Raw genomic sequence first — 25041 nt, 5'->3', positions numbered from 1 at the left:
TTTCTGTTTTGCCTCAGTATTGAAACTCGATGACCTGGCACATAATTGTCTATTTTGTTATGGGAAAGTCATTTCTGGTGTATTTCTAGAAATACTTCTGTAGAAAACTCACAGTAAGGCTGCCCCTACCAGTACACAAGGACTCTTCTGGTGTTTCTGGGTTAAAACAATTTCTTTTTTGGTTTTTTTGTTGGGTTGTTTTTTTTTTAATTTCATGTCATCCAGTGCATGAAGAACTGAAAAGTTCTCCAGGTTCTGCACCACCCCACTTTTAGGAAGTAGCTTGATTTTTTGGAAGGCCACAAATCTGATTCCACCCCTCCTGAACATCTCTCTGAGCTGCAGATCCTTCCAGCGTGTAGGTTACCGAGCCAGGACACAGTCTGGAAAGCTAGTTTTTACCCCACTTCCTCGCTCTTGAAAAACCAGCTGCTGAAAATTTCCTCTTTGATGTATGTATTTATTAGTCTGTGACCCAGTTTTTAACATGCAGCTTTTTATTCTGTTTTTAAAAATACATTTACCTCCCATTGACACCCATTGTGACGTCTTCAGTGTTGTTATTATTATTATTATTAATGATTATTTTTTACTGTTGGAAACTGGAAACAGCAAAAATACTTATTTGTAAGTTAAGGAGTTTAGTCTATGATGTGCAAAAAACCTGCTTAGACTTAGGTGATTTGTATATCCCAGAGCTCATCAGAACACAGCTTTAACTGTAACGGTAACACGATGACTTTCACCACCACCACCACGACAACAACTCGCTCATCTTAAGGGCACCGAATTGCCAAAGCCAGTCGCTTGCTGGGGGTTGATCACTCTCCTCTCACAGAAACAAGAAGCTCTTGTATGGACAAAACCCATTGTTCACCCTTCCTTCCTGCGAGCTGTCTCTGCTTGGCACCTGAGCTGTCGCCTCACCAAGGTGTCCTTGCCGTCAGGCTTTCCGTGTGCGATGGTCTTCATGCAGCTCAGTAGGTAAGTTGCTCTCCAACGGGCTTCCCTTTGCCGTGGTGATCACTTGGAGAGGGGTTTTTATCCCCAGTGCTTCAGCTTTCTGTCCACATGTAAGACAGGAGGGAGATACTGTGAGGTCAGGCCAGCTGCTGTGTAGGAAAGGTTTCTTTAAATACGTGTCATTTAGGAGAGGATGTCCAGTACCTGCTCCCACAGCCTGTGTCCAGCACATCCCGTGGCTTGTGCCCACCCAGCTCTCACCTCTGCTCTCTGAAGAGCATCTCAGTGATCCTCCGTGACCCCTCCGCGAAGGATGAAGGTGTGTGGGTGCTCTGTGACCCCCAGAACCGAACGCTGCTCCTGCCCACCCCTCCACTGCGCCTTGCCTGCGCCCGTGGGGTGTTGGATCAGCCCCTGCTTTCCAAGCCAAGCCGAGGGGTGTTTTTAGACCCACATTGGGTCAGAGGCCCCAGGTTAGAGTCACGTTTGGCGCATCCCCACAGGCAGCAGAGCCGAGCACGGGGCCCTTCACCCAAAACCTGGGGACCATGGAGCTGGCACTGGAGTCACAGGCCGTAGCCCCAGCCTGTCCGGGCAGCCAGCTGGTACTCGGGGTGATGGAGACACTGCTGAACACACCCTGCTTCTGGCCAGTGGGGAATGCTGAGGAGACGTGCTGCTCCCCTAGCGCTCACGTCAGAGCCCGCTCTCAGCTCCAAACACTGCCCAGGCCTGAAGCCCACCTGTGCGTTAGCTGGAACCTCTGGGTTGGTGTCTTGGAGGCGCAGTGTGCTGAGGTGCCAACAGGGGCTGCTGGGTGGTACAACGGCCTCGGCGTGCTGCAGCGGGAAGGCAAGCGGGTCACCCCCGGGTCACCCCCTGGGAGAGACTGGGATGCTTCCAGAGGCTGCTGCCCTGTCCAGGCATCGGGGAACAAAGCTGGCACGCTGCGACGGACAGATTGTGTTAACTCCGCTTCACTGGCAGCTTCATCCATCCTGGCTGCTCCCAGATAAAACCAGGAGCACTCCGTGACCTCTGCCAGCCCCACAGAGCTGCTGTGGCTGTCACCCAGCTGAGGCTGAGACTGAAACTGGATGGGATTTAATTGTACCAGGCTGGGTTTCACAGGCACTCGAGTGTCTGCCACGGAGATCAGCCTCGTGTGGGTAACGGTGTAGAACCCCTGTCCTGGCTGCAGCTGGATACACACGGACCTTTCCTGGGGTCGAGGGACAGCTGGTCACAGCCTCTGTGTTTTCTTGAGATCCTTACTGCTGTTAGATGAAACACGCTCCCCCTGCCTCCCCTCCTCTCTCCCCTCCCCGCCCTCCCCCCTCCCCTCCCCTCCCATCCCCATCCCTCCCCTTCCTTCCCTCTCCCTCTCCCTCTCCCTCTCCCTCTCCCTCTCCCTCTCCCTCTCCCTCTCCCTCTCCCTCTCCCTCTCCCTCTCCTTCTTCTCCCTTCCTTTCTCTTCCTTCCTCAGCTGAATCTGTTGATCAGTGAATTCTCCTGCTGATGTCCAGCTTCCCGAAGCTCTCATTCAGAACTCGGTGTCTCTTTGGATTATTTTTTTTTGACAACTAGGAAAGTATCAGCTCAAATTATTTTTTTTATGAAGTCACAAATCTGAGCAATATATTTCAGTATTATTAGAGACATAGTTTTATAAGCTGTTTGAATGAACGACTAAAACTCAACTGGAAAAGGAAACGTGTTCCATGCCAAAACCTTTTGATGAAGGAATGGGGTCAGGTTCTTTCTGAGGAATGAGTTCTTTTGGTTATCATTCCAGGGTTTTAAAAAGGAAAGGAGTTTTCCAGGGTTGTACACGATCCATACCTGTCTTCTGGGAGTCAATAAAACACTGCTTGGCTTCCTTCACTTGCCTGTCCCTTTTTGTGCAGTTAGGAGGTGGGAAGGAGTTGGGGGGCAGGGTTGGGGTTGCGGATGCTCCTGTTAATTCCCCACGAATCCCCATATGAGGATGGGCAGTGCTGGGCATCGCTCCCAGTGACTGCAGGAGATGAGCCCGCTCGGTCTCAGGCAGCTGCGCAGCTTTTGTGGGTGACCTGTGGGGTGGGAGCTGTGAGTCTTCCTCAGTGGGTTGGCAGAGCTGGGGCTGGGTGGGTGGGAGCCGCAGCGTTTCGCTGGATTTTCATTATTTGGGGGGGGATTTTTTCCTGAGGGACCATGAGTGTTTGTCTTGGGACCAGCTTGTCATCATCCTAACCCTAACCCTCGCCCTTCCGAGCTGCAAGAGCACACTGCTGGCTCATGGGATGTTTCTCATCCACCATGACACCCAGGTCCTTCTCCTCAGGGCTGCTCTCCAGGAGCTCTTCTCCCAGGCTGTAAATATGCCTGAGATTCCTGCAGCCCAAGTGCAACACCTGACACTTTGCACTGTTGAACCTCATTAGGTTCACCCACACCTACCTTTCCAGCCTGTCAAGATCCCTCTGGATGGCTCCTTGCCTTCTGGTGTGTCACCCACACCACTCAGCTTGGTGTCATCCCCAAAATTGATGAGGGTGCACTCAATTCCATCATCGATGTCATTGATAAAGATGTTAAAGAGCACCCATCCCACGACAGACCCCTGGGGGACCCTGCTTGTCACCGGCCTCCAACTGGACACAGACCCATTGACCACCACCCTTTGTCTATGTTCTGTCAACCAGTTTCTATTCCACTGGATTGTCCCACCCATTAAATCCACACCTCTCGAATTTAGAGATAAGGATGGGGCTGGGCAGCTCCAGAAAGGGAAGGTGTTGTTTAATATCCTAACACCAGGTGGGCAGAGCGAACGTATCCACATTATCACATGGGAAGGCTGGGGAAGAATAACTGCTTAATGCAAATAATATACAGCAATATATATAGAGAGATATGGGTATAAATAGATATTCACACACATATTTGAGTGGTGCAGGCAAGGGGGGGGTGGGGGGTGGGCAGGAGCAGCGGTGAGCCCATTTGGTTCTGAGGGTCACAGAGCACCCACACACCTTCATCCTTCGGGGAGGGGAGAATGTTGGTGAGTGCTCGAAATCGAGTTGTGTTTGCTCCAGGTGACAGCCCAGCTGTAATGGTTAGTGAGGACGTTTGAATGTGGGTGATGGGCACAGAGCTGTTCTGCAGGGTCATTTGTAAGGGTATTTGGACCTAAACGTGACCTCCTGAAGTACCGGTTCTGGCTGTGCTCAGCACTGGGTAAGAGCTGCTGGGTGTTTCTCACTGTGGGTGTTTGAAGCCTGTCATGTGGAGGAGCTTGTGAGCAGCTCTTGTCCCCAGCACCGCGGGGCAATGAACAGGGGCTGTTCAGCCTGGAGAAAAGCAGCCTGAGAGGGGATCTGATCAATGGTTATCAATATCTGAAGGGTGGGACACAGGGGGACATGGCCAGCCTCTTCTCAGTGTCTGTGGAGACAGGACAAGGGGCGATAGCCTCAAGTTGGAGCACAGGGAGTTCCACACCAATCTGGGGAAGAACTTTTACCCAGTGAGGGTGAGGGAGCCCTGGGACAGGCTGCCCAGGGGGTGTGGAGTCTCCTTCTCTGGAGATATTTCAGCCCCGTCTGGACACCAACCTGTGTGACCTGTCCTAGGGAGCTGCTTTGGCAGGGAGTTGGACCTGATGGGCTCTGGGGATCCCTTCTGACCCCTGTGATTCTGGCATTCTGTGGATGTCGACGCAGCGCTCACTGCCCCCCCCCCACCCCCCCACTCCTGCCCCCGTGTCACTGGTGAGACATGACTGGGGGTCATGACTCCACATCCCCGGAACACAGCAGCAGGGTGTCTGTACGGCTGGTGGGTCTGAGCTTCTCCTCAGCTCGGAGTAATTCGGCCGTGGCTGCGTAGGAAGCTCGGGAGTAGCTTTTCACGCCCTCTTAGCCCATGCACCCCCTGAATCTAAAATAACTTGAATCTGAGAGCCCGAGGACCTCAGAGCTGGGGAGGGTGATTCCTCAGTCCAGCTCTGGAATGCTGAAGAGTGCACCTGCGCAAGGGGTAACCCCAAAATTTCATCCCTTCTAACCTATGTCATTCTATGATTCTATGGGGAAGTTCTTGACAGAGAGAGTTGTGAGGGGCTGGAACAGGCTGCCCAGACAGTGAGCAGATGCCCCATCCCTGGGGTGTTCAAGGCCAGGTTGGATGGGGCCCTGGGCATCCTTGTGCAGATCCAGGCCTGGAGGTTGGTGGCCCTGCCTGTGGCAGGGGGTTGGAGCTCTGTGATCCTTGGGGTCCCTTCCAACCCAGACCAGTCCGGAAGCCCTCCCCGGCGGTCCGGCACTACCGGCGGACGTTACGTCACCCCCAGGCCGCACTCGTCCCGGCTGCTCGGCTGCAGCAGCTCCCCCGCCGCCAGGGGAAGGCGCGGAGCCGCTGGGGTCCTGCACAGGCCGCCGAGGCGCCGCCTCAGCCCGTCACCACTGTGGGAGGTGCCCAGGGAGGCCCCTGGGGCGTTCCGCGGTGCTGGCGGCGGGGCCCCGCCTCTCCCTTCCCTCCCGCCCCTTCCCGCCCGCGGCTGCGCGGATTCGCTTAGCGTCCCCGTTCCGCGCCCGCCGGTTAGAGGTAGTACCGGCCGCCATGAACTCGGGGGGCCCGTTCCGCGGGCCGCCCCCTTTCACGCCGCCTCTGCGCTTCGGGCAGGCCGTGGCCTTCGGGCCCGCGGCCGCTTTCGGGCAGCACCACGGGCTGGGCCCGGCGCCGGCCTTCGCGGGCAGCGGCGGGGCCCCGGCGGGCAACGCAGGGTTCAGCTTCAAGCCTCCCACCGACCTGGGCGGCTTCCCAGGGCCGGGCGAGGGGCCCGGCGGCGGCGGCGGCGGGCCGTTCGCGGCGCCCGAGTTCCGCTTCAAGGCGCCCGAGAGCGCCGCCGGCTTCAAGCCGCTGACGGGCGGCGAGGCGGAGAAGGGACCGGCCGTCCCCGCCGCCTTCACCTTCTCGCCGCCCTTCGGCGTCGCGCCCGAGGCGGCGGCGGGGGGTCCCTTCTCCTTCTCGCGTCCCGCCGCCGCCTTGGGCCGCCCGGAGGAGAAGGGCCCGCGGCCGCTCTTCGAGGAGGTGGCCGATGCGGCGCCCAAGGGCCTGAAGCGGAAGGAAGAGCGGGAGCGGTCGCCGCGGCGGGCGGCGGTGGCGGCGGCGGGGGGTCGGGCGGCGGTGGCCCCGCCGGAGAAGCGGGCGGTGCTGCTGAGCCGGCCCCGCGGCGGCGCGCTGTTCGGCCGCATGTTGCGGGACGTGCTGCGCAGCCAGAGCCGCGGCCACCGCGACCACGGGGACGCCGCTGAGACCGAGCGGGAACCCGCCGAGGAGCCGCCGCCGGCCGAGGCCCGGGAGCCGCCCCGGGAAGGTAGGTTGGCAGGAGGTGTGGGGGGGCGAGCCCCGGAGGAGCCGGAGCCCGCGGCCCGAGGTGACTGCCTCCCCTCTCTTGGCAGGCACCGCCGGCGCGCAGCGGGCTCGGGGCAGCGAGAGCATGGAGGGGCCGGGGGCCCTGTTGCCCGGCGAGCTGGTGGCCATCCAGTGCAAGAACATCCCCGATTACCTGAACGACAGGACAGTGCTGGAGAAGCACTTCAGCCAGTTTGTGAAAGTCCAGCGGGTCATGACCAGGCGCAACAAGAAAATGGCCATTCTCCACTTCTTTGATCATGTGAGTATCGGCAGCGACCCGCGGGTTGAGCGGGCGTAGAGCTGGGCGTTTTGGGGCGAGAGCCCCACCCGGTTGGTAGCACGGTGTGTTTATGCCCTGGGCAGAAGCTGTGTCGGCCAGGGATAGCAGGGTGCTGAGCCGCCCCTGAGGCGTGCCAGCTGCCCGAGCTCTGCCTGGCTCTGGCTGTGACATTAGCGTCCAGTCCGAACGTCAAGCAGGTCTTGCCTTGTCACTCAAACATGAACTGTGTCCGTTGCTGCTTTCCTGCTTGGGTTGGGCATCGCCCGGGCAAGGTGAGTTGTGCAAGCTCTGACCTGCGTGCTGGCAGCACCGCTGCTGCATTAGTGCTGAGGTGTGCTGGGGAGCCAGTTCAGTGACTGCCTGGTCTGCTCCTGTTGTGCTTAGAAACGTCGGTCTCGAGAGCTGTTCAGCTTGCTGCAGCTCTTGGGAAAGCAACAGTTGTCGTCCTGTGGGTCTGAAGTGAGAGGCTAAAATGCAGTAACCAGAGCTTCATGGGAACTGGCAAACAGTTCTCCAGTGAAAAAAACCACGCTGTGTGTTTTGGTGTGGTGATGCTCACACTTGGCCTTTGTTTTCCTTCAGGCCTCTGCAGCCCTTGCCAGGAAGAAAGCGAAAGAGCTGCACAAAGACATAGTAACTTTTTGGCAAAAGAAGAAAACGAGTAAGTCTGTGTCTCCAGCTCCCATCACTGGGTGATACGTAAATGATATGGTATCTGCTCTGTGTCCCAATCTGCCAGGAACTAAGTTTGGAAATGGGAAACCTGGATTGCAGACCCTGCTTGGGATTAGGGTGAGAGATGCAGACATTGGCAGTTCACCCCTGGGTCAGGGTTTGAAATGTCAGGTGTTTCTCTTTCTTTGGCTTTCTGAATGCTGCGTGCATACCTCTGAGATCCCAGCCCGGGGATGCCCTTCAGCTGTCAGCAAAGGATCAGTTCACCGTGGCTTTGATCCACCACATGAACTTGCCATGGCAGGAAATGACCAGCTGCAGAGTTGTCTTCCTCAGAATTCACACTTCAAGGCAGCAGATATGGGGCAGGGGGATGTGCTGCTGGTGGTTTTACTGTGGCATTTGGTCTGCAGAAGAGTGAATGGCAGCATCTGAAAATAACTGATCTGAGAGAGTTCAGGAAATGCAGCTGGGTGAGAATTTGTTCCTGGGAGAAGTTGTTCTCCCTTCCTGTAAGCATAGATGTAACTCTTGAAGGCATGCCAACCTGGGTCTGAGCTTGGGTATGTGAAATTAATCATGGAAATGCTCCTGCAGAAGCACTGGGGTTGTAGTTTGGGTGGGTGAAGGGGATTTCATATCCCATAGAGGGTGGATTGTATCCTAAACCCTGGAGAAGTTAGATGCAGGTAGTGATCAGACTTCATTTGCTGCCGGTCTGCTGACCAGTTAGAGTTCATACAGCTTTGTGTATTGAAAAATACTGATTGAAGGACAGTGAAGCAGGCTAGCAATTAGTAGACATAGTACAGCTTCTAGGGCACGTAGTCCTGGGGGGGTCTGCATACACCTACACAACTGTGACTCTTAGTTTTATGTTCTAGTAGTTTGGGGGTTAAAACAAACACTCACTGCTGCCACCCCCATGGGGAAGAAAAGATGCTGTGTGATGAGTACTTGGCTCTGTGTTTGTGTCACTTCAGGCCCAGCAAAAAGGGACTTCTCATCCAAGGAGAAGAAAGTGGGTGAAGAAGAAGGCAGGCAGAGCAGCGAGGAGCAAAGCTACCAGCATTCCCCTCTTCGAAAGCCCTTAATAAGATCCTCTGCTGGCAGCGGCCTGGCTGGTAAAGGGTATGTCTGCTCCTCTGGGAATCCATCAGGCAGGAAACCGGGCACAGGGAGGGGGGGAGGGAGGATCAACATGTGCCACGTAGCTGTGGTCTCAGCGGTGTTTGGTCTGTCTGAATTGCAGCTTCACACATCTCACTTTATCCACAAGATCCTTCTACCTAGATGGTCAGGGGGCTGGAGCCCCTCTCCTATGAGGAAAGGCTGGGAGAGATGGGCCGGTTTAGCCTGGAGAAGAGAAGGCTGCTTCTGGGGAGACCTCCTGATGGCATCCCAATACTTAAATGGGTCCTACAGGAACGTGGGAGAGGGGCTGTTCACCAGGGAGTGCAGGGACAGGACATGGGGCGATGGCTTCAGGCTGACAGAGGGCAGGGTTAGATTACATTTTGGGAAGAAATTCTTTACTGTGAGGGTGGGGAGGCCCTGGCACAGGCTGCCCAGAGAGGCCCCATCACTGGAGGTGTTCAAGGCGGGGTTGGATGAGGCTTCGGGCACCCTGGGCTAGTGGAGGGTGTCCCTGCCCATGTCAGGGGGGTTGGCACTAGGTGATCTTTGAGGTCCCTTCCAACCCAAAGCTTTCTGTGGTTCTATGGGCTGGGCCCTGTAGTATCTGTTGTACAGAAGTCTCTGTTGCTGCAGAAGTGTTTGGGGTTGGGTTTTTTTCTCACCAGTTCCTGGCTTCTTCCAGTTCTCCAGCGAAGAAGCCTGGACTTCGGAAGGCACTGCAGTTCGAAGCAGATCTGTTCGATGCGAGTTCTGAAGGGCAGAGCTCAGAGGCCTTGGGAGCTTCCTTGTCATCACTCAGTAACCTGGTGGGGTTGGTGGCTGAGACGTCTGAAGAAAGATACCGTCTTTTGGACCAGAGAGACAAAATCATGAGACAAGGTAATTGCACAAGTGAGCAAGGGGAACGTCTGCTCCTCTGCTGGAAAGGAGAAGGTGGTCAGTGTCTGCTGTGGTGGTACCATGGGAGTGACAGTGTTTGGAGTGGAGCTGGCTGTGAAATACTCTGCTGCTGGACATCTCTGCGCTGATTTCCTGGGGAATGTGGAGAACCTGTCTCAGGGAAGAGCAGACCGTTGGTGTTTGGAGAAGGAGGCTGTGTGGGGAGCTTGGCATCCCAGCAGGCTCTTTGAAGAGCGCTACCCAAGGCCCGTCCTTGATTCTCTAAATCCAGACTGCTACACAGCTGGTGATGATTTCAAGAAACAGCCCTTGGTTTTACAGTGCTGGGTTGTGAACTATTCTCCCTGGTCTTACCATTTCAAAGCTGACCCTTCTTATAGTTTAAGATCTTTTATTATCAGCAAGCAGATTTCTCATCCACTTGACATGGAATTGTGAAACTGCCAGAGCTTGCTTAGGGGACAGGACGTTGCTTATCCTTTAAAAGCCTCAATCCTTTCAGCAAAACTCTAAATAGCCATATGGGACAGCAGGAGAAACTTCCCCAGTGAGTGGTACAACCCAGGGACATGCCCCAGAGTGGGGGAACCCCATCCTTGACTTCGTCAAGGTGTGGGTGCAGCCTTACCCTGAGTAGAGGTAGGGTGAGACCTTCTCCTGCCAGTGTTTTGTTTGTTTAGGTAGGGTTGTTTTGTGCACTGTTGCCCTCACAATGTACTACTTGACATCCATCCATCCATCCATCCGTCCGTCCGTCCGTCCGTCTCCCAGTGCACAGACTCCAGCTGAGGCACCTGACCTTGGGCTGTGTGGGCCCATCAGGGTTAGTAGGTTGCCATGAAAACAGAACTGTTGGATGCTCAGTGCTTGTTCCATGTTATTTCTTTCAGCTCGAATCAAAAGGACTGATCTTGGCAAAGCAAAAACTGTGGTTGGCACTTGCCCAGACATGTGTCCTGAAAAGGAGCGCTACATGAGGGAGACCAGAAACCAGCTCAGTATCTTTGAAGTGCTTCTAGGATCTGACAAGGTACAGGCTCTCTGGATGCAGGAGTGTCTGGTTCCTGTGACACCTGGCTGCTCATTGCTTACATACAGTGGTTGGTGGTTTTCACAGAATCACAGAACTGTAGGGGTTATAATCATAATCATGGAATCCCAGACTGGTCTGGGTTGGAAGGGACCCCAAGGATCACAGAGCTCCAACCCCTCTGCCACAGGCAGGGCCACCAACCTCCAGGCCTGGAGCTACACAAGGTTGCCCAGAGCCCCATCCAACCTGGCCTTAAACACCCCCAGGGATGGGGCATCCATCCCCTCTCTGGGCAGCCTGTTCCAGTCCCTCACCACTCTGTCTGGAAAGAGCTTCCCCCTAATATCTCATCTAAACCTTCCCTCCTTCAGCTTTACTCCATCCCCCTTGTTCTGCCATTATCTACCCTTTTAAAAAGCTGATTCCCTCCTGTTTCTCTGCTCCCTTCAGGGACTGGAAGGCTGCAGTGAAGTCTCCCCCACAGCCTTCTCTTCTCCAGGCTGAACAAGCCCAGCTCCCTCAGCCTCTCTTTGTAGTGGAGGTGCCCCAGCCCTCTGATCATCTTTGTGGCCTCCTCTGAACCCTCTCCAACAGTCCCACATCTTTCTTGTATTGGGGCCCCAGCTCTGGACACAGGACTCCCTGTCCCTGCTGCCACCCCTCTCCTGATGGAGCCCAGGATCCCATCACCCTTCCGAGCTGCAAGAGCACACTGCTGGCTCATGGGAAGTTTCTCATCCACCAGAACCCCCAGGTCCTCCTCAGCAGGGTTGGAAGGGTCCTCCAGAGATCGAGTCCAACCCCTCTGCCAGGCAGGTTCCTTAGGTTGGCATCCAGACAGGTCTTGAATATCTCTAGAGGAGACTCAGTTGATTGCAGGGTTAATTCTGGTGGGAAGATGCTGGAGACTGTCTCATGAATGTCTTTTAGTTCCCCATAGGAAACCAAGAAGGCTTTTATAACCACAGCTCTCAAACTGCAGGCCAGCAGCGTGCGTTGTCCTGAAGGTTGTGAGACAAAGTCAACGCTTGGGATCCTGTCCTAAAAGAAAATAGCTTTGTTGTTGTGGGGGATGGATGTGGACTGTCAGTGTGAGCACTGGGGAAACTCATTTCATGCAAGGGATGAAGGCCTCTATGTGCCTGAGAAGCTGAACGTGCTTCTTGGGCTTTGATTCTTTACTCCCTGTCTTGGCAGGTGGATCATGCAGCAGCGATCAAGGAATACAGCAGGTCTTCAGCAGATCAGGAGGAACCTTTGCCCCATGAGCTGAGACCCTCTGAGGTGCTGAGCATGACCATGGACTACTTAGTGACAAACATTATGGATCAAGGAGAAGGGAACTACCGAGAGTGGTATGACTTTGTCTGGAACAGGACTCGTGGGATAAGAAAGGTGAGTGCTGGAGATGTTTGATGATGGGAAGCAGAAGATCACATAATGTTTTAAAAAGTGAAGCAAAAAGCAATACTACTTCATGTGTTTTAAGTTGTGAGGTGACTCCAAGTGCAGTTGAAGTGACTTCTGCAAAGAAACCAGACAACTGTGCTCTTCAAGCAAGAGTTCAAAATTACCTGCCATGTGACAAGTGGTGTCCCTCAGGGGTCTGTACTGGGACCAGTGTTACTTATTATCTTCATCAGTGACACTGACAGTGAGGTTGAGTGCACCCTCAGCAAGTCTGCAGGTGACACCAAGCTGAGAGGTGCAGCTGACATGCAGGAAGGGTGGGATGTCATCCAGAGGGACCTGGAGAAGTGGGCCCATGTGAACCTCAGGTGGTTCAAGAGCTGCAAGGTCCTGCACCTGGGTGGGGGCAATCCCCACCATCAATACAGGCTGGGAGATGATGTGATAGAGAGCAGCCCTGCAGAGAAGGGTGCTGGGTGATGAGAAGCTGGACATGAGCTGACAATGTGCAATCACAGCCCAGAAGGCCAACCCCATCCTGGGCTGCAGCAAAAGGAGTGTGGCCAGCAGGTCAAGGGAGGGAATTCTGCCCCTCTGCTCTGCTCCTGAGACCCCACCTGGAGTGCTGGGTCTGGTTCTGGAGTCCCCAGCATAAGAGGGACATGGAGCTGTTGGAACTGGTTCAAAGGAGGCCACAAAGATGCTCAGAGGGCTGGGGCACCTCTCCTGTGAAGCCAGGCTGGGAGAGTTGGGCTTGTGCAGGCTGCGGGAGGCCTTAGAAGGGGCCTTTCCAGTCCCTGAAGGGGCTACAGGGAAGCTGGGGAGGGACTGTTTAGAAGGGCCTGGGGTGACAGGAGAAGGGGAAACGGGTTTAAATTGGAAGGGGGTAGATTTAGAGTGGATGTTAGGAAGGAATTCCTCACTCTGAGGGTGGTGAGGCCCTGGCACAGGGTGCCCAGGGAGGTGGTGGCTGCCTTCTCCCTGGAGGTGTCCAAGGCCGGGCTGGATGGGCCTTGAGTAGCCTGGGCTGGTGAGAGGTGTCCCTGCCATGGCAGGGGGTGGGACTGGATGATCTTTAAGGTCCCTCCCAACCCAGATGGTTCTGTGAGTGTGGGGTTCTCTCTCTGGCCAGGATATCACCCAGCAGCACCTCTGCAACCCGCTGATGGTGTCTCTGATCGAGAAGTGCACTCGCTTCCACATCCACTGTGCCCACCACTTGTGTGAAGAGCCCATGTCCTCCTTCGATGCCAAAATCAACAATGAGAACATGACCAAGTGCCTGCAGAGCCTGAAGGAGATGTACCAGGACCTGGCAAACAAGGGCATTTACTGCAAGAGCGAGGCAGAGTTCCGAGGCTACAACGTCCTGCTGAACCTCAACAAGGGGGACATTCTCAGGTGGGACCTATGGGTGTTGCTGCCTTTCTCTGGGGAGAATCCAGGTTAGGATTAAGCTCAGAAGAACTGGAATCATAGAATCACCTGGGTTGGAAGAAACCCTTAAGATCATCAAGTCCAACCACAGCCTGACCCTGCCTGGTCCACCTCTAGATCATGCCTTTAAGCACTTCATCTACACACCTTTTAAATACCTCTAGGGATGGTGACCCCACCACCTCCTTGGGCAGCCTGTGCCAGTTCCTGGCTGCCCTTGAGTCAAATTTTTCCTGATATTCAACCTAAATCTCCCCTGGTGCAATTTCAAGCCATTTCTTCTCATCCTGTCACTTGTCACCTGAGAGAAAAGAGACCAACCCCAACATCTCTGTAACTACCTTGCAGGTAGCTGTAGAGAGCAATAAGGTCTCCTCTCACTAATGAAAGTAAGAGCTTAGTTGCAAGATTATTATTATTTTTGGAGGGGGGTCAATGTTTTATTTAAAATAACCTATTGAAAACTTTAAAAATGTCTTTTTTAATTAAAAACAAGCTTTTTTTTTCTCATCTGCTGGAATAACTCAGTGGAGCTTCTGCAGGGAGTTTTGAAAAATAGAAAGCAACCAAAAAACAAACCAAACCAAAAAAGAAGACAAAGTTTTGCTGTTCTCAATCGTGACTATTTTTTATCTGCAGTAGGATGAAGGATGAAAAAAACATTTTCTGAGCAGAATCATGCTTTAATTTTCTGGGCAGTCTCTTAACTGCCTGTCTTCCTGGATGCTGGAGTGGCATACCTGAAGATGAGCATGCTGATTGTGCAAGCATCATTAATAATAATAATAACAATAACTCTGTGGATTGAGTTCACAGCCATTGTCTTGGGATAAGAGCTGCAGGTCTCAAAGCTTCTCATTTCAATTCTCTTTTGTAACAGCTGGCTGTTGAGTTGTTACCCCTAACAGTGCACCAAAGGGTTGATCTCCCTTCTCTTGTCTCTACAGAGAAGTACAGCAGTTTCACCCCAGCGTGAGGAACTCTCCAGAAGTTCGATTTGCAGTTCAAGCTTTTGCTGCTTTGAACAGCAACAACTTTGTGAGGTTCTTCAAGCTCGTGCAGGCAGCTTCCTACCTGAATGCTTGTCTCCTACATGGCTATTTCAATCAGGTGAGGAGAAACACAGGTTTTATTCTTGGCAGAACAACCTGGGGCCTTTGGGAGGAAGTCTCCTTAGCAGGAAACCTGGTGGGCATTTAGCATTAAAAATAACCTTACTCTTGCTTCTTCAGAAGCACTGAAACACATCAGGAGTTTTCCACTATGATATAAAAGGCAAATACTAAAAACCTCTCCTCCTTTCCCATAACCCTGTACAAATAACATGGTGTTTGCCCTGAAAATCCCCCCTGGGAAGCAGAGCAGTGACCTGAGACCTCTGCAAATATCCACCTGTGCTTCCAGGATGCTCTGAGGCTTTTTCTGCCATGCAGGAATCCTGAAGGGGATACTGCAGCTTCAGAGAGAAGCAGAAACTAGAAAGCAAACACCTAGAGTTTAAAATTAAACCTGAATACTTGTCTGTCTGGATGTTTGATGACAAAGCACTGATGAAAACATGATTTTCATGTTTATGGTCTGCTTTACATCACGTTTTTGGGGGTGGGGTGTACTTCACTATGGTGGTTTAGCCCTGGCTGGAGGCCAGATGCCCACCAAAGTCAGTCTATTTCTCCCCTGTCCAACTAAGAAGGGGAGTAAATACATATTAAGAGGCTCAGGAGTCAAAATGAGGACAGGGAGAGATCATCCTGTCATCCACAGCATGGGCAAAACAGACTCAATGAAGACTGAAAAAGGAAAACTATCTACTTTATTACACTACACTACAAAGAACAGTGAAAAACTGGAGTTGGGAGCACAACCAGATCTTAAAACAAACGCAACCAGATCTTAAAACACATTCCCCCCACCACTCCCTTCTTAGCAGACTTTAGTCAGGATTTTGCTCCCTTCTTCCCCCCTGTTCACAGCACAGGAGGGACAGGGACTGGGGAAAATGGGGTTCTTGGTCGCACCTTCCCCCACCCCTCCATTCTAAGCAGACTTCCCTGTAGCCATGATCTTGCTCCCTTCTTCCCCCTGCTTGCAGTACAGGGGGGCAGGGACTGAGAAAAAAAATGGGGTTCTCAGTTACTTCTTCATGAGCTGTTTTCCTTTTCCAGATCTTAAAACACCTCTAACCTCCCCCCACTCCCTTCCTAGCAGACTTCACTCTAGTCATGATTTCACTCCCCTCTTCCCCCCAGTCGCAGCACAGGGGGGCAGGGACTGGGAGATGGGGGCTTCAGTCAGTCCCTTGCTAGTTGGTTTCCTTCTCGGCCGGGGGGCAGGGAGGGTGGGCATTCATTCCACACCCTCCCCCTGCTGCACCGTGGGGTCTCACCCACAGGAGACAGTCCTCCACGAACTTCTCCAACATGAATCCTTTCCCCAGGGCTTTATCTGTTCACCAGCTGCCCTGGCGTGGGTCACTGCTATGGTGGGCAGTCATAAATCACAATGTCTCAGTCCCAGTCCTCTGTGGGGTCACCAGCCTCCCCCAGCAAACTTGTTCCGTTGCAAATCTCTCTCTCACTCATCTCTCTGTCTCTGATTCTCCTCATGGCTGCAAGTGCTGGCAGCGGCTTGTTCCAACGTAGGGTCACAGCATCTCCTCTGTGTCTCCACCTTCTCCATCCAGCATGGAGCCCCTCCATGGGCTGTAGGTGGGATCTCGGCCTTTTCCATGGGTTTCTCCACGGGCTGCAGGGGCATCTTTCTCTCTGGCACCTGGGGCGCCTCCTACCCCACCCTTTCCTGACCTTGGTGTCTGCACAGCTCGTTACATCTTCTCACTCCCTTCTCCAGTGGCAAAATGCAGCTGCTTCCGGGTTGTTTTCTCCTATATGTGATTCTCAGAGGCGCTGTGACTGTCTCTCGGGCCGCGACTTTGTCCTTGAATTGCTCGTTGTTTATAGTTTAGGCTGGCAGAAAACTCTACCTGCTGCTTAAAGAAACCGTCTCAGCAGCACAGCCTCACAGAACTGCAACATGCACTTAGTAGTCAGGTGGCTTTTCCTTTTGTCTTTCCCCCAGATTCGTAAAGATGCTCTCAAATCTCTCAATGTTGCCTACACTGTGAGCACCCAGAGGTGCACAGTGTTCCCCTTGGATCACCTGGTCCGCATGCTGCTCTTCAGAGATGGCGAGGAGGCGACCGATTTCATCAGCTACTACGGCCTGAGTGTGTCTGATGGGTGAGTGTCAGGAGTGGTTGGATGAGGTGGTCTTGGAGGTTGTTCCAGACTCCGTGGTTCTGTGGAAAGGGTGCCTGTGCCTTCAAGGGGGAGGGTGCGTGGGGGTTAGGCCTTCAAGGGGGAGGGTGCGTGGGGGTTAGGCCTTCAAGGGGGGGGCTGCGTGGGGCTTAGGCCTTCAAGGGGGGGGCTGCGTGGGGCTTAGGCCTTCAAGGGGGGGGCTGCGTGGGGCTTAGGCCTTCAAGGGGGGGGCTGCGTGGGGCTTAGGCCTTCAAGGGGGGGGCTGCGTGGGGCTTAGGCCTTCAAGGGGGGGGCTGCGTGGGGCTTAGGCCTTCAAGGGGGGGGCTGCGTGGGGCTTAGGCCTTCAAGGGGGGGGCTGCGTGGGGCTTAGGCCTTCAAGGGGGGGGCTGCGTGGGGCTTAGGCCTTCAAGGGGGGGGCTGCGTGGGGCTTAGGCCTTTGGGGGAGCAGCCGTGTGGGTTTAGGCCTTTGGGGGGCCTGCGTGGGGTTAGGCCTTCAAGGGGAGGCCTGCATGTGGTTATGCCTTCAGGGGGGTGGCCGTGTGGGGTTAGGCCTTTGGGGGGGAGGCTGTGTGGGGTTAGCCTGATGTTAGGTGGAGTGTTAATGCGGGTGGGCTGCTCCCCTGCTTTGCAACCAGAAAAAGAAGAGGAACAAAGAATGAGCCCTCTGCTCCCAAGGGCATGGAGCGATAGGACGAGGGGTGAGGGTTTTAAACTAGAAAAGGGGAGATTTAGGTTGGGTGTTAGGAAAAAATTCTTTACTCTGCAGGTGGTGAGACCCTGGCACAGGTTGCCCAGAGAGGTGGGGGAGGTCCCATCCCTGGAGACATCCAAGGTCAGGGTGGATGAAGCTCTGAGCGACCTGCTCCAGTTAAAGGTGTCCCTGCTCACTGCAGGGTGGGACCGGGTGGCCTTTAGAGGTCCCTGCCAACCTAGTGCATTCCATGATTCCAGTACCAGTAACTCTTGAGTTGCACACTGTTTTCACCACAGACAAACTGGCCCTGAGGCCAAATCCACTCCTCACTCAAGAGTGCACTGGGACTTTCAGGGAGACTTGTAGCCCTGAGCAGTGGGACTCCCTGCTGTTTCCATAGTGGCAGTGATTGTGGTGTTTCTGTTCATCAGGAGTTTTTAGCTTGAAGCCAGCTGGTGTCACAGGTAAAAGCAGTCAGATTACCACTTGCCACGTTTCTTTAGCTGTACAAAAACAGGAGCAGTGCAGAGATGGTCAAAGGCAGAAAACCCATCCATGTAAATCCCTCATGAAGCTGTCAACAAACCCAGAAGTGCCTGTGTCAGTAACAGCTACAGCACAGAGTCTGAGACTCAAGCAGCAACCTCTGGGCCATGTTTTGGTAACGGGACTTGAGTTTCTGAAGGCACTTCAGAAGCTAAATCACTGTCTGAGGCTGGATTTAAGGCTTCTGGGAAAAGAACACTGTAGAAGTGTACCTAATCATAACTAAAATCGGAGATTGTCTCTGCTGCTGCACGTAAACACAGGCACAGTTCTTGGTGAAGAACCTTCCTGCTGCTTGATTTAATCTCCATTTTCCTGTGCTCTTTCTACTCCAAAGTCAGAATTGATGGAACAAGCAGGTATCCAGGTGTCTTAAAACAGGAAGCTAACTCCAGGGCTGTGTGCTGGGGGGCAAAACACCCCCAGAAGTTTGCTCCTGGCAGCTTTCAGAACTAGCAGAGATGCCCCTGCTCACTACAGGGGGATGGGACCTCTGAAGGGCCCTTCCAACCTAGTTCTGCAAGTCTCTGAACAGGAGAAGGGTTTGGGGCTGGATTCTGCAGGTGAAGCCCCAGCCTAGTGATGGGAACAAATAGTAATAATTGGTTTTGGGGTGGGGGTTTTGTTGTAATTTTGAAGAATTCTTCTCCTTGGCATCTTTCCCTCCGGAAATGGAATTTGTATCCTTGTAGCCACTGTGACTCCTCACAACAGCAGGTTTTTCTGCACTTGTACATCTCTTGGTTCGCTTTTTTCCTTAGTTTGATACAATAATCCCTCAAAGGTGATGGGAAATGGAAGCAGCATTTCCCTCGAAGGAGAGACTGTGGCTTCAGCCTGTGTCTCTGCTGGGCACCAGGGACATCCTTCCTTGGAAAGAGATGCTGTGGGCAGCCTGATAGAAGAGAAATTCAGGAGTGTTTGAGGGTCTCACCTCCTGGTTGAATCGTAGTGACGTGCAGCGCTGCAGGAGCTGAGGACGTGTGGTTCTGCTTCTGGGGAGATGTGTGTAGGGCAGGATGGAGCTGAGCAGGGCAAGCCAGTATTTAGGGGGTGTTGGAGGCCAGCAGCTTGCAGATAGGGCTGCCTGCCCTGGAAATACTGTGGTGTCAGGTGTGCTCCTGCAGATTTGCAGTGTCAAGGGGCTGGGGGAGGGCGGAGCCTGTCAGGGTGCTCTACTTCCTGTTGATGTTCTGAGGTTTTGAGGGGAGTCTGGGCACCTGTAGCCTGGTTCCAAGACTGGAAGAAGATGGGAGCTCTTAAAATCACTGAAACCCAGACTGGTTCAGTAGGAAGGGCCCTGACACCCAACCCCCAGCCCTGGGTGCCCCAGGCCCCATCCAACCCGGCCTTGAACCCTGCCAGGGAGCCAGGGGCAGCTCCAGCTTCTCTGGACACCCTGTGCAAGGGCCTCCCCGGGAAGGATTTCTGCCCCACAGCCCCTCTCCAGCTGCCCTCCTGCAGCTGAAGGCCAATGCCCTGGGCCTGGCCCTCCCTGCCATGGGCACCAGCCCCTCTCCAGCTCTCCTGTAGCCCCTGGAGGGCCAGGAAGGGGCTTGGAGCTCTCCCCAGAAGCAGCTTTCTCCAGGCTGAAAAATGCTGAGCCTGCTCTCAGCCACACAGGAGAAACTGCTGCAGCCCTCGGATCATCTCTGTGGCCCAGTGACTTCCATAAATACCCCTGGCATCTCTCACATAGGATGTAGTCTCAGTAAAACACGTGTGGGTTACATGCACAGTGGATAAAGGTTAAAAGGAGAGTGGGAATACTCCACAGGAGTGTCCAGAAACATCAGTGGAGCTGGCACTCTGAAGACAGTGCTCTTTACCTGGAACCAGAGCAGGGAAAGCACAGATCAAGATCCTGGCTACACTGAGCAAGCCAGATCTCCCAGTGCCTGTCTCACCTTGCTGAGCTGTCCAGCTAAAACCTCTGTGTCCCCAGAGCTTGGAGTGTGTAGAATCACAGACTGGTCTGGGTTGGAAGGGACCCCAAGGATCACAGAGCTCCAACCCCCTGCCACAGGCAGGGCCACCAACCTCCAGGCCTGGAGCTACACAGGGTTGCCCAGGGCCCCATCCAACCTGGCCTTGAACACCCCCAGGGATGGGGCACCCACCACCTCTCTGGGCAGCCTGTTCCAGCCCCTCACCACTCTCTCTGTACTTGTGGTTTTGTTTCTCCCAGTGCTTACGTGGAGCTGAACCGCTCTGCCTTCCTGGAGCCAGATGGGTTACCCAAACCCCGCCGGTCCCTCTTTGTCAGCCAGAAGCTGGCTGTCAGCGTGGGGGAGGTGGTGAACGGCGGGCCGCTGCCCCCAGCGCCACACCACCTGCCTGTCTCCAGCTTCAACGGGCAGAACAGGTACACCGGTGGAGGCATCTCTGTGGAGCAAGCTGGGAGTAACCAAAAGGCTGCTGTGGAAGCAGCAGGTAAGAGCCCATGTGTGCTTCTGGTACAGCTCAGGGACACGCTGCCCTGTCGGCTCTGCGAGGGGCTTTGTTTTATGAAGCAGAAGCTGGTTCTTGGCTTACGTGTTCTGAGTGAAGTATCAGCTGGAGAGCTGGGCAGGGAGAAACCAGATGAGGTTCAACAAAAGCAAGTGAAAAGCCTTGCATCTGGGAAGGAATAACTGCTGGAGTCAGTACAGGCTGGGGGTGACCTGCTGAAGAGGAGCTCTGTGGAGAAGGACCTGGGGGTCGTGGTAGATGACAGGGTGGCCGTGAGCCAGCAGTGTGCCCTGGTGGCTAAGAGAACCAATGGGATCCTGGGGGGCATCAAGAGGAGTGTGGCCAGCAGGTCACAGGAGGTGACCTCCCCCTCTGCTCTGCCCTGGTCAGGCCCCACCTGGAGTATTGCATCCAGTTCTGGGCTCCCTGGGATAAAAAAGCCAGGGATCTCCTGGAGAGAGTCCAGAGGAGGCTATGGAGATGGTTAAGGGCCTGGAGCATCTCCCCTGTGAGGAAAGGCTGAGTGAGCTGGGGCTGTTCAGCCTGGAGAAAATAAGACTAAGGGGGGACCTTATTAATGTTTATCAGTGGGAAGTGGCCAGCCTCTTAGTGTCTGTGGGGACAGGAGAAGGGGTGATGGCCTCAAGTTGGAGCACAGGGAGTTCCACACCTATCTGGGGAAGAACTTCCCAGTGAGGGTGAGGGAGCCCTGGGACAGGCTGCCCAGGGGGGTGTGGAGTCTCCTTCTCTGGAGATGTTCCAGCCCCATCTGGACACCTCCCTGTACAACCTGTCCTAGGGAGCTGCTTTGGCAGGGGGTTGGACCCGATGGGCTCTGGGGGTCCCTTCTGACCCCTACGAGTCTGTGATCCTGTGGTTTCCGTGATACCTTTCTGTCTGAAGGCAGCAGGCTTCTGTTGTGGACACTTTCCATGACCTGAGGATAAGAATGGCTTTGTTTCTGTTTGTGGCTCACCTGTGTTCCTTTATTTTTCTCCCCCGCTGCTGCAAGAAGGCCGAGTGGAAAGCAGAGCCACAGATCTGGATCCTACAGCTGTCAGAGTGCAGCCCCCAGCTCATCTCCTGCCCTCACTCCTGCCTCGTCAGCTGGTGCCAGTGCTGCCTCTGGCACAGGAAACCCTCCAGCCTGCTGGGCAGCACGAATCTCTCCCGTCAAAGCCTCAGCCTCTCTATGCAGACACGGTAAGGGAGTTTAAAACTAGCATGAAGTATTTGGGAAAGATCTGTGACAGAGAATAAATAGGAACTGAGCTCCTAGGTTGGTTTAGCTTTCCAGAGCCTGCACAGAATCACAGCATCATTTAGGTTGGAAGAGACTTTTAAGATCACCAAATCCAACCACAGCCTAACCATGCTTGCCCACCTCTAGGCTATGTCTCCAAGCACAACATTCACACGCCTTTTAAATCCCCCCAGGGATGGTGACCCCACCACCTCTCAGGGCAGCCTGTTCCAGTGCTTGACTCCCCTTTCAGTACAGAAATTCTTCCTGATACCTGACCTAAATCAGTTCCATGTTCAACCCTCAAGTTCTGTGTTGTCACAACGTCTGGCTGTGGTCGCTCCATCCTCTGTGTAGCTGTCTCAGCGTCAATCCATCAAACTCCCCTGATGTTACTGACCTTCAGCATTGCCTCGGGGCTTATTACAACTGAGGATGCGTAGGAACTTTCTGGCTGAGCAGGTGCCTGGCATCTCAGCTGCTTATCACCCTGGAATGTTCTGGAAATGCTGAGCCTTGTGAAATAGGGCTTAACTTTGAAGTTACTGTTACCTTCAAGTCGTCGTCCCACAGAGCTGCTCCTTCTTGTGCGTTGCAGGACATCGCCGAGGTGGTGGATGGGCTGGTGCAGGATGTCCTCAAAGGAGAGTGTGGAGAAGTCGGCAGAGCAGGGGCAGCCTACGCGACTGCCGCCATCTGGTAAAGAGGGTTTATTGCCGCTGCTCCAAGGTGGGGGTGATAAAAGCCGGTGAGGCAGGGTCTGGAGAGGAGTTTGTCCCACCCATAGAGTGGAGGGGACAGCAGACCCTGCCTCAGATGAGTGCTGCGGGCCAGCTAGCCCAGAGTCAGGCTAACCCCAAACCTCTGTACGCCCTGCCTTGCGTGCCGCGAGGAGCCACCTGTGGAGATGAAGGCACCCAAAGTGGGGCGTAAGGAGTAAGTCCAGGTCTGGATGCTGCTCTGCTTCAACTGACACTTCCTCTGCATGGCAGCTGGTAGTCATAAACCTGGGTTTGCCCAGGTTGATACACCCATGTTCTGGTTATTGCTGAGCAGCACAGTGTCTGCAAGGCCAGGAGGGTGCCCAGCTAGCACAGACTGGACAAAGGGATAGTCTGTAGCCGCTGACTTCATGCTCAGCTATAAAACTGGGTTAGAGGAAGAAGGAGGTGGGGTTTTCTGGCTTCCAGGGTGGCCCCTGCTGGGAGTCTGGGTGAGTGTTGGTCTGTCTGTGGGAGGTGGTGGCTGACTGCCTTTGCTTTCCTGGGGCGGGCTGTCCAGTGTGACTACTTTTCCCTCTTGACCTCTTATGGCATCTTTACCTCCATCCACGAGTGGTATTTTTGCTTTCATTCTGCCTGGTTTCTCCCCCATCCCAGTGTGGGGAAAGGGGTGAGCTAGTAGCGGTGCAGCTGCTGAACTGGTGGTGGGGGTCCACAACAGAGTGAGTATGTGCTTGAGACCAGAGCAGGGGTGGGGCTTGGAGTGGAAACCCCCCAGCTTTGACAAGCAGCTCGTTGTTCCCACACAGCACCTCGGAGGCCATCGTGGAGGAGCTCATGGCTGAGGTGATGGGGGAGATCCTTGGACAAGTGGCTGGCAGCACGCTTAGTGCGGAGAAGGAGCGCCTCAGAGAGGAGAGGCGCAGGGTGGAGGAGGAGAGGTGAGTTGCTGCCCCTGATGTGGGGTGGGGTGGGCCCTGTGTACCCCCGAAGTGGCGTAATGGCAGCAGCTGCCAGCCTGTGCTGGCGTGTGTGCTCAGGCCCCGGGCCCCTGCGCCTGCCCGCTGCCCCAGGCCCCCACACCTGCCCGCTGCTCCAGCACAACCCAGTTACTCTCGCCCTCAGTTCCTGAGGGAAACCTGGCTCTGTGCAGAGCTGTTGGGAGAGAGAAACCAGCAAGCAGGAACACAGTTCCAGGCCAGCGAGCTGCCTGACGCCATGCCACTGGTGTCACTGAGGAGCGGGTTTCCCAGACGGCATCTGTCAGTTTGCATAGATCCTGCTGCTATTGTCTTGCCACTCATGTAAATCTTCTCTCTGTCCACAGGCAAAGGCAGGAAAGGGAGCTGTTAATCAAGCAGCTGAGCCAACTGGTGGGTATGGCGCTGCTGGAGGAAGTAATCAAGGAGAGCGTTCAGGAGGCTTCGGCTACCGAGTTGAAGTACGTCTGTGGTGCTGTGTGCTGTGCTTTGCTGTCAGATGCTTTCCTAAGCATTAGAACTTGTCAGGGAGCAGTGGGGCTTCTAGCTTGGCCTTCCCCGACTCCCATTACACCCCTTCTGTGCGCTCACTTGTAGACCTTTCCTTGGAAGCCTGTGCAAAACTCAAATGGCTTCTGATGGAACAGGCTGCCCAGAGAGGGGGTGGATACCCCATCCCTGGAGGTGTTCAAGGCCAGGTTGGATTGGGCCCTGGGCAACCTTGTGTAGCTCCAGGCCTGGAGGGTGGAGGGTTGGAGCTCTGTGATCCTTGGGGTCCCTTCCAACCCAGACCAGTCTATGATTCTATGGCTTGCTTAGAAGGGGCAGGGAGCTGGAGGGTGGGGAATCCCTCCCATTTGGGGAATGTGGTGGTCTTTCCTGTTTGCACTTCAGCTGTGGCTCTGGATTGGGGTGTACAGTAGTGTCCCTGCCTCACTAGAGGTTTTGGCTGGTTCTCTTTGGGACTAGATGTGCTTTGGAAAGAGATCGGCAAGCCCGAATTGCCCGCTGCTCAGAAGAAGTCTGTGGTCATGTCATGGACCTCTTCCTGGAGGATGAGATTTTCCAGATTGCAAAGGAAACCCTTCAGGAGCTACAGTGTTTCTGCAAGTACTTGCAACGGTGAGTTGCCACCCTGTTCTTTCTATCCTAAAATTGAGTTGGTGTGTGTGAACAGCCATCAGTGAAATAAGGAAGACTGAGGAGGAGCATCACAGGATCACAGAGTCACAGGGGTTGGAAGGGACCCCCAGAGCCCATTGGGTCCAACCCCCTGCCAAAGCAGCTCCCTAGGACAGGGCACACAGGTCGGCGTCCAGACGGGGCTGGAATATCTCCAGAGAAGGAGACTCCACACCCCCCTGGGCAGCCTGTCCCAGGGCTCCCTCACCCTCACTGGGTAAAAGTTCTTCCCCATGTTGGTGTGGAACTTCCTGTGCTCCAACTTCAGGCCATTGCCCCTTGTCCTGTCCCGACAGACCACTGAAAAGGGGCTGGCCATTTCCCCCTGCATCCCATACTTAAGATACTGATAAACATTAATTAGGTCCCCCCTTAGTCTTCTTCCCTCCAGGCTGAACAGTCCCAGCTCACTCAGCCTTTCCTCATAGGGGAGATGCTCCAGGCCCTTAACCATCTCCGTAGCCTCCTCTGGACTGTCTCCAGGAGGTCCCTGGCTTTTTTATCCCAGGGAGCCCAGAACTGAACACAATACTCCAGGTGGGGCCTGACCAGGGCAGAGCAGAGGGGGAGGATCCCCTCCTGTGACCTGCTGGCCACACTCCTCTTGATGCCCCCCAGGATCCCATTGGCTCTCTCAGCCCCCAGGGCACACTGCTGGCTCACAGCCAACCTGTCACCCACCAGGACCCCCAGGTCCTTCTCTGCAGAGCTCCTCTCCAGTAAGTCATCCC

At 54.5% G+C, this 25041-nt stretch overlaps 1 protein-coding gene across 1 annotated transcript in view; it reads left to right on the top strand.

Annotated features, from left to right (window-relative positions):
• Positions 1-5565: 5565 nt before the first annotated feature.
• The window catches only part of MCM3AP (minichromosome maintenance complex component 3 associated protein), a gene marked incomplete at its 5' end in the record, with an annotated part of 33730 nt that continues 14254 nt past the window's right edge, over positions 5566-25041 (top strand). The window contains 16 exons of the mRNA XM_084265755.1: positions 5566-6322; positions 6408-6622; positions 7226-7304; positions 8302-8449; positions 9138-9334; positions 10246-10385; positions 11586-11783; positions 12931-13199; positions 14183-14345; positions 16314-16474; positions 19921-20165; positions 21196-21386; positions 22025-22125; positions 22958-23089; positions 23476-23589; positions 24098-24250. Of these exons, the coding sequence (XP_084121881.1) occupies positions 5566-6322; positions 6408-6622; positions 7226-7304; positions 8302-8449; positions 9138-9334; positions 10246-10385; positions 11586-11783; positions 12931-13199; positions 14183-14345; positions 16314-16474; positions 19921-20165; positions 21196-21386; positions 22025-22125; positions 22958-23089; positions 23476-23589; positions 24098-24250 (3263 nt within the window). The remainder of the gene's footprint in view (positions 6323-6407; positions 6623-7225; positions 7305-8301; positions 8450-9137; positions 9335-10245; positions 10386-11585; positions 11784-12930; positions 13200-14182; positions 14346-16313; positions 16475-19920; positions 20166-21195; positions 21387-22024; positions 22126-22957; positions 23090-23475; positions 23590-24097; positions 24251-25041) is intronic.

The sequence above is a fragment of the Gallinula chloropus genome (assembly GCF_964237585.1).
Source record: "Gallinula chloropus genome assembly, chromosome: 5".
Lineage (NCBI taxonomy): Eukaryota > Metazoa > Chordata > Aves > Gruiformes > Rallidae > Gallinula > Gallinula chloropus.
The sequence above is the reverse complement of the archived record's forward strand: the minus strand, read 5'-3'. Positions and strand labels throughout refer to the sequence as shown.